Source organism: Lathamus discolor, chromosome 4 (assembly GCF_037157495.1).
Source record: "Lathamus discolor isolate bLatDis1 chromosome 4, bLatDis1.hap1, whole genome shotgun sequence".
In the NCBI taxonomy this organism is placed as follows: domain Eukaryota; kingdom Metazoa; phylum Chordata; class Aves; order Psittaciformes; family Psittacidae; genus Lathamus; species Lathamus discolor.
The window spans coordinates 120,840,661-120,856,486 of record NC_088887.1 but is presented as its reverse complement, the minus strand read 5'-3'; the positions used below and the strand labels follow the sequence as shown (position 1 = coordinate 120,856,486).

The window sequence follows — 15,826 nt, the reverse complement described above, 5'->3', positions numbered from 1 at the left end:
AAAAGTCCTAGACACCGTAATTTTATAAGGGCTGCTGCAAAGTAGGTCTGTTTCTCTCTATTCTTTCTTGTCTCATCCCTCAGCAACACTTATTTCCCTATAGAAATAGTTTGCCCATTTGCTTCTCAAAACATGACCAATCTGATTCACCAGGAGCAAACAGCACCCTCAAAGTTAGTATTTCTAACTCAAGCTTGGTTAAATTGTGGCTGCCTCATCCCTGGCAGTGTTCAAGGCCAGTCTGGATGGGGCTTGGAGCAACTTGCTCTAGAGGAAGGTGTCCCTGCCCATGGCAGGGGGTTAGAACTGGATGAGCTTTAAGGTCCCTTCCAACCCAAACCATTCTGTGATTATTCCATGAAATTTCTTTCAGACTTCTTTTCAAACTTTGCAGGTCTGGATTTAATTCTCTGATTTGGCTACTGTCCTTCTGTGTGACCGTAGTCAAGGTGCATTATTTCACTGGGCCTCAGTCTCCCATGTGGAAGAGGAGGATTAGAGCAGTTTGCTAATTCATGCTTGTGTAGTGAATATGGCAAAGTGTGGTTTAGTTGAAAGATGTGTGTTCTCTCTTTTGGGAAGGAAAATATAAAAACACCTTAAATAGATTGAAAATGCGTAAATGAGACCCAACAAAACCAGAACATCCTTCCCCATGGCAGGGGGGGTGGACTAGATGACTTTTAGTTGACTAGATGACCAACCAAACTAGTCTATGATTCTATAAATCTATGAATATGAATACACACTGGATGCATGCGTAGTCCCAGAGTCAGCCTACAGGGCTTGAGCAAAACCCATAACCTCTCTAACCTCTCTTTCTGCCCGATGCTGTTATTTTCCCCCTGTACTGGGCACTGGTGAGGCTGCACCTTGAATCCTGTGTTCAGTTCTGGACCCCTCACTAAAAGAGAGACTTTTTGAGGTGCTGGAGCGGGGCCAAAGAAGGGAAATGGAGCTGGTGCAGGGCCTGGAGCCCAAGTGTGATGGGGAATGGGTGAGGGACCTGGGGGTTCAGTCTGGAGAAGAGAAGGCTCAGGGGGTACCTGATCGCTCCCTGCAACTGCCCTGAAAGGAGGATGGAGTGAGGTGGAGGTCGGTCTCTGATCCCAATTAAAAAGGGACAGGACAAGAGGAAACGGCCTCAAGCTGCACCAGGGGAAGTTTAGACTGGAGATTAGGAACAATTTCTTCACAGAGAGGGTGCTCAGGCATTGGAAGAGGCTGCCCAGGGCAGGGCTGGAGTCACCGCCCCCGAAGTGTCCACACACCGTGCAGACGAGGCCCTCAGTGCCATGGGTTAGTGGTGGCCTTGGCGGTGCTGAGGAACCGTTGGTCTTTATCATCTTAGAGGTCTTTTCCAACCCAGTTGATTACATGACAGGGAGGGCTCCAAGCTACAGCCCTCCTGGTCACTCTGAAAGATCGTGACACAGCTTTGGCCCCAAGAACGAGTGAAATTTGAGGTTCTTTTTTTCCAAATGCCACCAGATGGCATCACAGGATCAGTAACGTCACAGAGCAGCCTTTGGAAGCTGGCAAAACCCTGGGAAAAGCAGAGGTAGCTCTATCTTTCCGTTTTCAGTTAATAGACTGAAATGTTGAAAACTTATCTCAGAAAGCAGGTTGGTATTCCCAATTGCTTCTGTGCAGAGAGGGAAAATGAATCCTACTGAACCTTGAAGGCAAATTGAAGAATAATGGAAAATGATCTGTTTCAAAGAGTAAAGTATTTCAAACAGAAAAAAAAAAAATAATTATACTGTTGCATTCATGATAAGATGTTTTTTCCCCCTAAAAGTTAGGATTGTTTAAATTCTGGTTTCTTCTTGCTATAACTCATTATGCTCTTGTGAACGAAACGCTTTCTTTCTCACTTCCGCATATCTTTAAAATGTAGTAACGCATGCGTCGCCAGTGTACATTCATCACTACAACAGAATATATGCCTCCCTATAGCATAGTCCTTTTATTAAATATAATGTAAATGTTATCAAGTAACATTCTGATACCTACTCGCCATCAAGACTTGATTTCCTAGGTTCTGTGTGCATACAGATTAACTTTTGTCTCTGACTTGTATAACCCAAACACAACGGCTTAGAATACCAATGGGAGTATTATTTCTCCCTTAGAGCAATGGAAATGAGGTGCCAGTATATTCACTGATTTTTTTTAGATCATGTGAGAAGTCTGGGCCAAGTCTAGACTGAGAGGCTGCTTGAACTCTTATCTAACCCCAAGTTCTCCATCTGTTAGGAAAATGCAGCTTCCAATAAAAATCAAATGTAAAGTTCCTTGATGCTATTCCTGCAGTTTAAAATTCTGCTTCCAATGCTAAGGCATATAATGATGATTAAAAGAGCAATGGGAACCCTGTGTTGTTCACTTAAAATCACCTGCGTGTGAATAAATGATTTCTAAGAGTCATAAAATGTCTATATGTTGTGCATACAGCTTTGCTGACAGAAAGCTGTGTAAATCATAAATTTAGGAAAGAGGTACACAATAAATTTTAGGGGAAATTCTTGGGGAGGCAGGAGAAGGACTACGGTCCTATTCAAACAAACATTGGCACATCATTTTCTGCCTTACAATCTCAAATAAAGATTACATTAACATATGTCTAGCTATTTTAGCTGTCTTAATCTGCATGTTTCAAAGCACTTTCAGTGCCAAGTGAGCAACTTCATCTTATAGGTAACATCCCTAAAGCACAGAGTTAGTTTACATGTGCAAGTTGAGCAGCAAGTTTCAGGTTTACAGCTTACAAAGAATGAGTGCATATTGTTCCTTGAATTCCTAAGAAGACATTGCTTTTGAGTTTTATAATTTTCCGTAAGACTGCATCAAGTTAAAAATGCATATAAAAGAGAGAATTCAGGTGAATTAATAGCCATAAGGAGGTAACAGAGAGTATTAGCATTTGGATTATAACTTTTGAAATGATTGCATTTTGTGTCTTTGGACAAGGCTAAACCTCATTAAGAACTTAGATTTAGACATCTGAATGCTTGCTGTCTGCTTACCATTAAATTCAATAAAGGCTAGAGAATGATTCACCTGGCAAACTTTGTGTAGAGCAAGTTGAATTGCTGTGTAAGCTTTATTGCCTGTATTGATCAAGTATCCATTGACTTTAAGCCTACATACTTACCACATCTATATTTAGGTGTCTTAAACTGAATCTGACAAATCATGTGCATTTGCCCATTTATGTGTTATTTTCTTTCAGCTAACATTGTGCTTGTTTCATCACAAAGAAACGTGAAATAAAATTGTGGGCCATAAAATCATTTTTTATTTCATCCACCTGTATTAATGCTTCAGTACCTTGTGGTTCACAAGGGCAGGATGAAGCATGGCCGATAGCCTGAAAGTAGAATCAGGAGAAAAAGGAGACTGCTTGCTCTGGAGCAGAATGGCTGCTCCCAAGAAACACATCCCACGGGTTACCTTAAGGAAATAAAACAAGCTTCCTGAAGGATAATTGCTTAACAGCAACAGGAAAAAGAGTAGAAAAAGAGCAGGCTGCACTGCAAAGACCCAGGCAGTACTCTTCCAATGCTTCCATTTTCTCTCCCATCTAATGTAATCATCTAATCAGATGAATGAAGTTAACCAAATTACTTATTTTCCTCTTGACCTATTTTAGTTATTTCTATATAGGGAAAGATATTTTCTTTTTTCCCGTGCTACTTTCTGAGAATCAAATAACTATGCATTGGGAAAGGGCTATCAGGGATATTCTATGGGGGTTTCTGTCACAGGTACATGACATTGTATGCACTTAGTCTTAACACTAGTATTTGAGCATCTCACTTCAGTACTGTCTCTGATCTGTTATACAAGGCTCTCCCTCACAGAGGAAAAGTGATCTTTTGCAGATTTAGGTTGGCTATAAGGAAGAAATTCTTCCCTGTGAGGGTGGTGAGGCCCTGGCACAGGTTGGTCAAGGCGGTTGTGAATGCTCCACTGTGGCAGTGTTCAAGTCCAGGCCGGATGGGGCTTTGCAACCTGGTCTAATGGGAGGTGTCTCTGCCCATGTCAGCGGGTTGGAACTGGGTGATCTTAAGGTCCTTTCCAACACAAACCATTCTATGATTCTATCTCTTGTATTGATCAGATTTTGTCTTGTGACTGTGCATTGTCCTGCTGTCATTTTCTATGAGATGTTTGCTTTCACTTACAGTCTAAACACTTCTTTCTACTTAAGCTCCTCCCACACAACTCCTACCCACCTTATCACTCACATCTGTAGGAGAAAACGTAGTGTTCTCCAATTTCTACTCCAAATGTTATATAGAGCAGGATAGAGTGTAAAGGACTTTGTGCTTGATTTATGTTTTATATTTGCTACAGTTAGAATTGACCTTCAGATTAACTTCCCTTACTTTGGTGCAGAGAAGCTTTCAGCTTTCTAATTTAAAATGGCTTTTTGCTCATTGTAAAACTACTTAGGGCAAAGAGTGCATATTGTTGCTTAGTTACAAAACTAAGAAAACTGGCAAATACCGTTTGGTTTTCCTTCTTAGGTTTGAGCTGTTTTGTGTTTTTTCTCCCAAATTACAGCTGGCCTGGAAAGTGTTTGAATCATCTCTGTAGGGCTTAGAGTTTTTTCTCCATGGAGCACCAGATAGTCACTCTTGTGTAACAGTGTTAGGATTATAACAGATACTCCCTTTGCATACAAGAACTATTTGCAGAGGCACTGACCATATCTTTAGGATGCTTACTTCCCTGTGGCAGTGTAAATGCTACATGACTCCATCCTCTGTCATGTGAGAGTCTACAAAATTCTGTGGTCTGTGGCTGCAGAGGTACATAAATACTCCCTTTATGGTTTTAATATTAGTCCTACTTATACAATAAGAAAACAGCAACTATGTAAATTTGCTTTGTAGTAATATATAGAATATTGTATGCTATGTGTTGGGAATGTTAAGCAATGTCTTAAATGTCTTAAATGGGTAGATCAATTCAGACGTTTGGACTATTTTGGAGAGGTAGGACATGTTTGAAAAATCAAGGCAGATCATGTTGCTAAACATATACAAAGGATCAGTACTGCATGGTAGGTGATAAATGTGATAGAACTGTAAAAGTGCCCCGTCCCTGGTAGTGTTCAAGGCCAGGTTGAATGGGCTTTGAGAAACCTGCTCTAGTGGAAGATGTCCCTGCCCATGGCAGGGAGTTGGAACTGGATGAGCCTTAAGGTCCATTCCAACCCAAACCATTCTATGATTCTGTGAAAAAGAAAATCTCTGAAGGGAGCTGAGAGCACAGGTGCTGTCATATGTTAATAGGATCACACCAACTAGATGGGCAGGTAGATAGCTCCTTAGGAGCAAATAGTACACTAATCTAAATTCAGGCTTTGTTAATGTTGGGAAGCAGAGGGCATGTAATCCTTTAGGCATTCTCCATAGTTAACAGAAAGATGTATCCACATCTGGCATACAGTTTCCCTTGCCCTAAAGTAGACATTTGACACAAGTCAGATGACCGTTGTGCTGTAAAAGTGTGCATTTCTGTTTACTGATTATAGAGACTTTTGGCATTATTTCCCTTTACTGAAATAGATCTCATCCAAACTGACCAAACATTCATGAATCTTTTGGGTGGGGAATATGAAAAAAGGAAGTGTAAGTCAGATAATTCCAGATTTTTTTCTGACCAGTAAGGAAAAATGGCCTAGAAATGGGAGAATGAAACACAACTTGCCCCTGAGTGGACATACAGTGGCAAAGTTGGTAATTTTGTGCTGGAAGGGAATGAGGAAGTTCAGAAGAATAAGCAACATGAACCTCAAAACAGCATTCACAGTAGATGTGGAAAATCCCACAGGGAGCAAGTTTTCAAGTGACAATTAATTCAGAAGTGGTAGCTCTCAGCTTTGGAGTTCGTATCCTGTCAGGAAAGCCCTAGCACAGAATAGAATAGTTAGGGTTGGAAAGGACCCTAAGATCATCTAGTTCCAACCACCCTGCCATTGTCAGGGACACCTCACACCAAACCATCTCACCCAAGGCTTCGTCCAACCTGGCCTTGAACACTGCCAGGGATGGAGCATTCACAACCTCCCTGGGCAACCCATTCCAGTGCCTCACCACCCTGTCAGGAAAGAATTTCCTCCTTATATCCAATCTAAACTTCCCCTGTTTAAGTTTTAACCCATTATCCCTTGTCCTGTCACTACAGTCCCTGATGAAGAGTCCCTCCCCAGCAAGCATCCTCCTTGACCATAAAAATTCACTGTAATGAAGTATGATCTGTGACAATGTAAGCACTACTATCTGGACATACCCTTGGGGAAGAGAGATGGTAGCAAACTGGTTTTCAGTGTTGTTGATAAATATATGTGATCTGATGGCTGGAAGTTGAACTTCAACATATTCAGCCTCGAAACATGATGTGCTTGTTTTGTAGTCAGGGTAACTGGGTTATATTGCCATTGAAGCTCATAGACTTGTCACTTTGAGACTTCAAAATAAAATAGATAACTTTCTAAAATACAAGCTTAATGGAGCTTCTAGGGAAAAATATTACCACTTTCATATGCCGGAATGCTATGTATATTGGTGAATGCAGAGCTTCCTTTTGTCTTTTATTAATCGAGGAATTTGACTTCCATCTGGAATTCTCCTCTCCTCTTCACCACCCCTCTCGCCCCATCTTTCTGCAATGTATAACATACCTTGCAATTGCCTTGATGCAGAAACTGTTTTCTACATTAATTCTCACTTTTCTAAGCACATGCTCAGAAGCTAATGAATTTTAACAATTCTCATGAATGAGGTATGTCTCTTTTGCAAAAAAGAGTTAGCTATCAGACCTGTCAGTTATGTGTCATATAAAGCTAGTCAGTTGGCCTAAACTAGAGGCTGGGTTTCTTGCTGTAATGAAATCATCAGTTGCCTGTAAAGTATTCATTTTACAATTGCCTAAATGAGTAGAAATGATCTGGTGCCAGACTGCTTGCTCTTCAGCTCCTAATAGTTTAAGGAGAGTTTGCATTCAGTTCCAACATTCTGACTTAGCAAGTTTTAAGACTGTCAAACAGAATTATGTCACGTCTGATACACTGAACATTTGGAACGAGCTTTACACCCCTCAGTGTAGCCTTATTGTCAGCCTCACAATGAAAGGAAACTAAAAACACAGATTTGAAAACCCAACTGCTGCCGCTGGACAAAATGGCTACATCCCTGAGCTTTATTCATTTTGAGATTTGCCCCAGGCTGAACTTTTGCCTTGTGCTTAAACAGACTAGACTCCAGGCATCATTCTGCTCTACTACCCAGGAAGTTTTGGGTTCCTGAGTGATTAAAAAAATTATCATATGACATAAGATGCAAAATAATGGAAACTGGCCATCCATTAAATAGGCTATTTAAGGAATATCTGCAGTGATTTGTTGGAGGAGATTTTGGAGATCCCTTTGAGAAAAAAAATAAAGTAGATATGCCCTTTATCTGAACAAGCAAACCACCAGGACAGTAACAAAGCAAAACCACTTACAGAATACAAGAGCTATTTCCTTTCTGTTGGTTTTCAAAAACATGCTTTATTTGAGAGTATGGAGCATTTTCTACTCAAAGTTTCTGTCTCATAATCTCTAAAGCCACAAATGAGCCTTGAGTGTCATGATTCAGGTAGTTTTAATATGAAATGTGAGCACTGAACATTTACTTTCTCTAGAGCTGAAGGTTCCAGTCAGACAACCTCTCATTCAACCATTGATATATATGTGAGGCCTCATGGTCACTGTATTTGCCATGACACAGTCAATGGCCATCTTGCATCTCACAGGCGAGACATAGTGGAAAAACCTATTAAGTAGAGATCAAGACAAGGATTTACTTTTTTGAATTGCCTCTAACTCAGTGCTTGGGATCAGACAAATCACCAATGTCCTTCTGTCTTTAAGCAGCCTCTAAAATAGTTTTACCTTTTTATTTCAGTTCCTGAGTACCTATTGCTTATTGGCTTCAGCTTAGCATTTTATAACTCTTATCATCTTGGAATTATAAGGCACTTGTTAAAATGGAAACCTTCATTTCAGAAGCAGGGGAAATTCAATAATTATTTATGCTTATACCATCCTTTGAAATTCAAATGTGAAACAAGAGCCCTGCAGCATTATGAGCAAAATTGATCAATGACAGTTTAGCTTTATCTGTACACTGGAAGTAAAAATATCTTTCAGAACTCTGTAGGAGCCAAGGTGGTATATGGAATAAATGCTACCAGTAGGGTACTGTCTAAATTTCCTAGGCTGACAGCAGGAGACAAGGAAATCCAAATGCTGAAGGCAGAATTAGGGAGAAAGAGGATGATTTCAGAAAGGCAGGAAAGTGAATGGAAGTAACAGTCACGTGTAAAGTAAAAGCTGCAGGAGGGAAGAGGGTTAGTTTGATGTTTTATCAATTTGGAGTCAAAAGATAGCAGGAACTGCTAAGGAGAGGGAATGTATGAAGTCTTGAAAAGATGAGACTGTAGTGAGATCCATGAGATTAGATGGTGGCAGAAATATAAAGGTGTTTGAGTAACCACACAGAAGGAGGGAAGGTGAAAAAAGCAGCAAGTAAATGAATTTAGGAGCTAATAATGAGATTTCCATTTTAACAGAAATTAATATTCTTACTAAGTATTGTGCTTGATGGCTGAGTGTGTATAAAATTGATGAAAGACTATATATTAGCCTTTTTATTAGCTAGCACAGTGCTCATATATATTTCATTGGTAATACCAATTGTCTTAATATGGAAAGACTACATGTGTGCCTCTGTCTAGACTTTACCATTTAGCAATGATACTAAATGCCATTGATCACCTCATAGTTGCTAGACCACATCCAGTCCAGGCTGGTAATTGAACTAGCTGGTAGCTATTTAGCAACCTGAATGAAATAAGTTTCATGTCTACTCAGGCTCCAGTGAGCCTGTGTCTCCTTTTCAAAAGCTGTCGTTTATTTCAAACTAAGTTTAAACAGGTTTTGAGGAATTCTGATGGAACTGAGGAGAAATAGCTTTTAAGCTGTCGCTGCAGTAAACTCTTCAGTGAAATTATTTCAGTCTCAAAGTTTGCCAGTCTGGCATCATTCACAAAAGCTACAATCACATGGGAAGCCCATCTTCTATCAGAAGATAGAAGTTTAGATTAAAAAATAAGGCTTTGCCTATGGTTATAGGCTGAACAGGTATCATTTGGAATGATTCATGTGGTCTGGTGAGTCATAAAGCTTGCTGGTTCCTACTGTGAAAGGCAGTGTGTGCAAGACACCTCTTCAATAGCGTAATATTAATTTTCCTCTTGCTTCAAAGATATAGTGCTTTGATACTTCTTTCAGCTGCCGTAGCTGCCTCCTTATACTTCCTGGCAAAAAAAAGACATATTAAATGATGCAGCTTGTTCCCCCATAGTGTTTCTTGTTTTCAAGAGAGAGAAGAGTTTGCCTTTAGAATGCCCAGCTCATCAGAGCATAAAGACCAGCTCACTAGAGGCATAAGTCATAACTCCAAGGTAGCAAGACAATGAAAACTGAAAAGGTCATTGAAGCTGCTGGCCCATAAAAAGAGGGAAGGAGGATGCTGGGCATGGAGAACAGCAGACATGACATAATACTATGTTTTCAGTGGAGTTCAGGATGAGACAGCCACAGTGCTTATATGTGCTGAACTGTGCAGTTTTAACTAATCAGAAGTGTAAATGCAGAAAAGAAGTGAGAAAAGTGAGAGAAAAGTAATAATGTGAGCCTGAAAATTTAACAGAAGCCGAGCTGGAGAATGAAGCCTCTTTCCCCCTGTGCATTTCTCTGTCTTTTCTATTTCTAAAAGTTTTCTTCACCGTTAAGGCCATAATGGTACCTGTGCCACCAGTTGCCTCAGGGTGGTTTCCCACCGCCATTCCCCGAGTCTAGTGCCTGTAGCTGCAGTGCTCTGCAGAGCCTCAGTAGATGAAGCTTCTCTTGCAAATGATGCCCTGTCTAAGCTGAGAAAAATCACTGCTCAAGGGCTGTGCTTTGGTGACATGCATAAGTTTCCTGGAATTACTGTATTTTTTGCTGGACTGAGTCAGTTGTGGGGCTGTTGTATGGATTGATTGTGCCACCTGCTTGTGGGGCATATCTTCCCCAAGATGTGTTCAGGGCAGATCACCTCTGATGTGTTTTTTTCCAGTGTTCCCTGTCTTACTGGAAGACCATGCTTCATCACCTAATGGTTGATAGTCCATTTCTAATGACTAAGCGGGACTGCTAGAGAACATGGCTCAGCTTTCCTCTCGTCTCTTATTAATCTGCTTAAGAGTACTTAAGTTGACATACCAAGTTAAAGCAGATAAGTAGGGTTCTTTGTATCTTAATGCAAACAATGGCAATTCTAGCTGTAAAGAGTTGTCTTTATTCAGACTTCAGTTTGCTTTTTCAGACACCAAAAGCTCTTATTTTGAGTTCAACAAATACAAGAATTCAGCCACAACTTGCACAATCCGCTGTATTGTTTGTTCCATTTTAAAAAAGAGCCTTTTCCTCACCATTTAATTTACTGTATAAAAGCACCGTGTTGTGTCAGTGACAGTTCAAAGAAGAAATGAAAAGAAATCCTTTATATTTCCAGAGGAGGGATATGTTTGTCCTTTCCCTTCCAATTCAACAAGACATTCCAAATGTTCATTTATTCACTGTACAAACACAAAATAAGGTGGTTTAAATAAACAAATGACTGAATAAAACACATTATTCTAGCCTTTATTTGAATGACCTACACGAGTCATGCTCAAGCATTCTAACAGAGCACAACCAGACTGTAGTAAGTCTTTAAGTGGCACTATTCAGAATTGAACGAATTTGTGCTAATATAGTTTCTTAAGATATTTCAAAGGGACTATAACTCTTCCAGTTTTAGAAGAAGTCTATCTATCCAAAATGTAAATCTTATCTTTCATTTACATTATGAATCAGTATTTAACGAAGTACATCATGCTTTACTTTCAGTCAATACATGCAAAGGCAATTACTGTAATTACTGTGAACTGTAGTTGCATCTTTCTCTCCATCTCAGTTCAGTTTTGTCTGTAGTTTTCAACTACAATCTTGCATCGCAGCACTTCTCTTTGTTTGTAAGCTTTCTAACCACCACAGCATGCAGAAGAGACAGACGTCTGTATAAGCTGGAGGCTCTTCTTATTTCCATTATGTCAAATTCATTTTGGAGTTAAGCATCAGAAATTGTGCAGTCAAATTCATTCTGGGCCAGGACATCAGGATTATGCAGTGAAGCTCATAACAGCAGTGCTGTTTTGCTTGTTGTATAACACTTCTTGAAGGAAGCCCATTTAACAGGAAAAGAAAAAGCAAAAACCAAAACCTCCTTCGATACGTATTGAACTTTCCTGCACACACTTGCAATATCTTTTGTTGGTTTTTTTTTCTTGTTCGTTTCTGTTACTGATTATTCTTAACATAAACTACCTTAAATTAATTGAAAGCAGAGGCTGAAATCAGATTTAGCAATTTGCAATGAAATCACGTCAGGGAAAACTATCACTGCATACAACTGTCATAATTAAGGCATTGTTTGGAGGAAGAGGCAAGATGGGGTATTGTTTGTCTTATGCTTTCATAAACTCATGTTCATTCCAGCCAGAGAGTAAAAATTTGATTAAAATGTGTAAATTAATGCTGTGTTTCATCAAGATTTAATGGTGGTACATGAGTGTTCTGGTTTTCAACTAGAAGGTTTGGGACTTGATCATGTTTGCTTTTAAATATTAGGAAATAATAACCAAAAAATCAATTTAGCATCTACTCTTCTTGTTCTTTAGGAAGTCAAACTAGATTATAAGTCCTTTCTAAATTTAACACCTATTATTCTGCAATGAGATTCTGTCAGGTATCAGTGAGCAAAATAGGATGCAAACAGCCTTCTACCTACCTATATGGCAATGTTTGATTTTATTCTGCAGCTGTGTGACAACCTAGTGGTCATTTGCCTGTTCAACATGACTTCATCTCTTTTGTCTAGCTTGCTTATCATCATAATAAAAATTACAGAAGATAGAATTGATGTGTTACTTTCTCTATGACATATCTTGTTCTTGTTCTTTAGATTTCACCCACTCAGACCTGTAAGTCCTCCTCAAGTGTCCTTCCTTGCCTATATCCTAGCAGAAAAGTGCGCTTCATTTCAGAGGCATTCACTCACTATAATGTGCTGTGTTTGCACCTTAGGCAATCATTTCTTCCAGAATGAGCCTGCAAAGGGCGGAAGGAAGTCAATGGCCAGTTCTGTGGTTTCTTGGTGTTCTGTGAAAAAGTGAAAAATGTTTTAGAACTTAACTTTGATGGAATTCCTGTCGTATTCTTGGTGCTTTCATAGGATCTTAATTATTAGATCGCATACAGATAGAACTATTGTTTTTCAGAGGAGAACGAGCATGTGGTTTCTTTATTCTTTCCTACATCCTCTCCTTTTATCTATAGAGATTATTATGATTTATTAATGATTGTTAGGGCTTCATGTTCTGTTAACACAACTGTTACAGATCACCACAACGTTTTCCTACATTGTTTAAGAGAGGCTTTCTAATACAGAGTGGGTGACATCATTCATCTCCATCTCCCCAACTCAGGGGCTCAGGAATTCAGGAATACCCCTCTAAGCTTTTCTTCAGTTCATTCTATTACTTCTTTCTCAGGACCCTCTCAAGGACTCCAGTTATAAAAAGGAAAAGCATCAATAGCCATTCTCTCTATTAAACGAAAGGTGATTTGGCTTGAAAATTTTCTTCTTTGGAGACAATGAATCAAGGCTGAGGTTTCCTTTATGGAATAATACAGGCACCGTGCTGCCTAACTATAAGGATTCTACTTGGAGCTCCACAATACCAAATCTGTGACTACAGTGCTGTGTTAATGAGTAACTGTAGTGCTGGTACATCTGTGCCCATGGCAATCCAGCATAAAGTGTCCTAACACTATCACTGAGTAAAAGCAGGACACAACACCTATTTCTTCCTCAACAGCAGCCCAAATTGTGTTCCTTTCAGGAAGCTTGTATTCTCCACAGAGGCTGCAGCCAGAACTCCTGTGAGACTCATTTCCTCCCTCATGCTTTCTTTTTAATTTTCTTTTCTTGAGCAGTCAGAAATCGATATATCTCCTGCTGAAGTTTACATGTCAAAGTATCCAGTGATTTACTGAAACATTATGAAGTAGACGCCTGCAGAAATGAAGGGGAAAGACAAATAAGTATATAAACAAATAAGAGATCTCACACACTTCAGTAGAGCCAGGCAGTAACACTGTCACTGCAAAGCAAGACTCAACAGGAGAAGTTAATAGTTCTGTATATGAATTTTGTCTCTTTCTTGGGTTGTTGTAGTGAGGCAGCGAACCTGTGTGTCTGATAGCAACTCCGTTGCTGTCACGTGCAAGATAGAGGGGTGTATCTAGGCAATAGGAGGAGGGGTTGCATGAAAATGGTACACGGGGTGTCTGCTCTGGAAGTTCTGCAGCCAGCAGTTTGTGTTAGAGGTTTCCCTGATGCTGCAGACTGGGTTGGCAGAGCCTGGCTGAAGGAGCAGTTTCCTTACTTGCAGTATGCTGCAGTGACCATCAAACACAACAGAAAATGTCTCTCTTGAACCTTACATATTAAATTATGTTGATTGATTGATGAAGAGATTACCAAAAATGTAAATTCAGGAGAGCAGGAAACCCCAAAATAGCAGTCAGAGGATATACACGTAAACATAGACAGACTATGGGGTATTAGTGCAGATCCTCATGGGCTGTCATAGGTAACATCCTCCCAGCCTTTTTGATGTTGTACTTTCACTTTTGCATCTGGGCAAGCTGACCTTTACATCCATCAGATCGTTAAAGAAACAACCCACATCTTCCCTTCTGTCTAAAGTTAAACTACTCAGATCTGTTGTTGTTTGCGTTCCTCCCGCAGGTGAACGGTATTGATCTTCGAGGTGCTACCCATGAGCAGGCTGCAGCTGCGCTGAAGGGGGCAGGGCAGACGGTAACAATCATAGCACAATACCAGCCGGAGGGTAAGCAAAATAATAAACTTAAATCATACGGTAAAAGATAGGTGCTGTAAAGGCACCTGTTTAACTGGATGAGGCTGCTGTAGATAGTGCTTTTCACGGCTATTGTCAGAAGTCATCTGGAATGAATATTCAAGTGACAATTCTATCCTAAGGAAATGGCTGTATTTTTAACACAGACTTGGCTTTTAGAACTATTTTATGCAACAGTAAGAGCTCTTTAAATGTGTATAATATATAAGTAATCAACAGTTAATAATTTTATATTCATTACTGCTCATTTTACATTCTTTTCTATTCTCCTTCTGGAGACAGTGCAAAAGATAAGAATGAACAGAAACACCAGGAAGATGTGAAGTTGCTTCAGACTGTCAGATCAGAATCAAAGAAAGATAAATACTTCCTGCTAAATGCATAGAGCTTTTCATGATTACTTTTGGATGATGGTGTCCTTGTACCTCCAGGGCAATTAGACCCAGATAACAAATACTTCCTAGAGAAAATGTTGATAATTTCTAAATAAAAGCATCAACAGGAAATTCAGCAAAATATAAGACATTCAAGATGAGATGTCTCGTATCCAGAATTTGGTGTCTAATATTTTGCTTTCTAGAGTTTAAGCTTGTTTCAGTGAGAATAAGCAGGGATTGACTGATTTTGTAAGTCCAGAGTTAAGTGGCTGAACTCTTTCTTATTGTCCATGAGCTATAACCCAAATGACTCTCTGAGGCTCTCATGGAATTTGTGAAAGGAATATTACTTCCTGATAGAAACTGCGGTTGTCCTCCACAGAGTCATTACTTTGAAACTCTTTCCGGATGAATTCAGCAACTACAGGTGCCTGTGAAGACTTGCTGACACCATTTTATCAGTTTTCAGTAAACATTTCTAGCTCAATTCACAAGTCCTGCTATGACCTGTCAACACAAGCTGTTGATTCTGCCTCGTTGTGCCCAGCCTAGGCCACATGTAGGTCTCAGCTGGAACATGGCAGCTCTGATAGCAGGTTCAGCTAGTCAGTTTTGGCAGGGACACAGGGAAGATGAATTAGTACTGCCAGAATTTGTCCAGCATGAGATCTTTCTTTCCTCCAGATCCTGATGATAGCACGTAAGGAAAAAAACAACTGGTATTTTAGTCAAACTTATAATTGTGCTTCATATCTGGTATCATGCACTTGAATCACCAAACAGAATTAGGCCATACTAAGAAAGGAGCAGATGAGAGCAAATGCAATTTTGAGTGTCTGTCTCTAGTTAAAGAAATGGAACGTATTAATATACAAATGCATAAGTAATAATCAAAGTTATTTCAAAGAAAAAGTATTGAAAAGCAATTCCATTACAGATAGCTACCCACTGATTTCTGAATAAAATCATGTTCCCATTAGTTCCAGCAGTCTTGTTTGCTGTCTGGCGATTTTATACTGCAATTATCACCATGGTGTCTGAGTACTTGTAGCAATCACTGGCATTTCACAGTTGTTCTATGCCATGGTTAATATATGGAAAATACATCACTTGACAGATTTTTCCTGTTATATTTGCACGTGTAGTTGACATATTTTTCCCCTATATTTTACCATCTCTGTACTATGTCAAATTCTGGTTTAGTGAGCATGCAATTCAAATTATGCTGATGAAATCCATCAAGGATCATATTGCATATTTATTACCTTTTTCCTATAATGCTGCTTCATTCACCAAAAACCCTGTTGAGGGCAGACTAGTCCTGACTGCTGAGTTCTTCTCAGTGAAGCACAGCC

At 39.6% G+C, this 15,826-nt stretch overlaps 1 protein-coding gene across 7 annotated transcripts in view; it reads left to right on the top strand.

Annotated features, from left to right (window-relative positions):
- Positions 1-15,826, top strand: part of DLG2 (discs large MAGUK scaffold protein 2) — a 1,029,196-nt gene that overhangs the window by 808,740 nt on the left and 204,630 nt on the right. For all 7 annotated transcript variants that reach the window (XM_065678826.1, XM_065678819.1, XM_065678821.1 and 4 more), the window contains one exon: positions 13,962-14,064. In XM_065678826.1, coding sequence (XP_065534898.1) covers positions 13,962-14,064 — 103 coding nt within the window. The remainder of the gene's footprint in view (positions 1-13,961; positions 14,065-15,826) is intronic.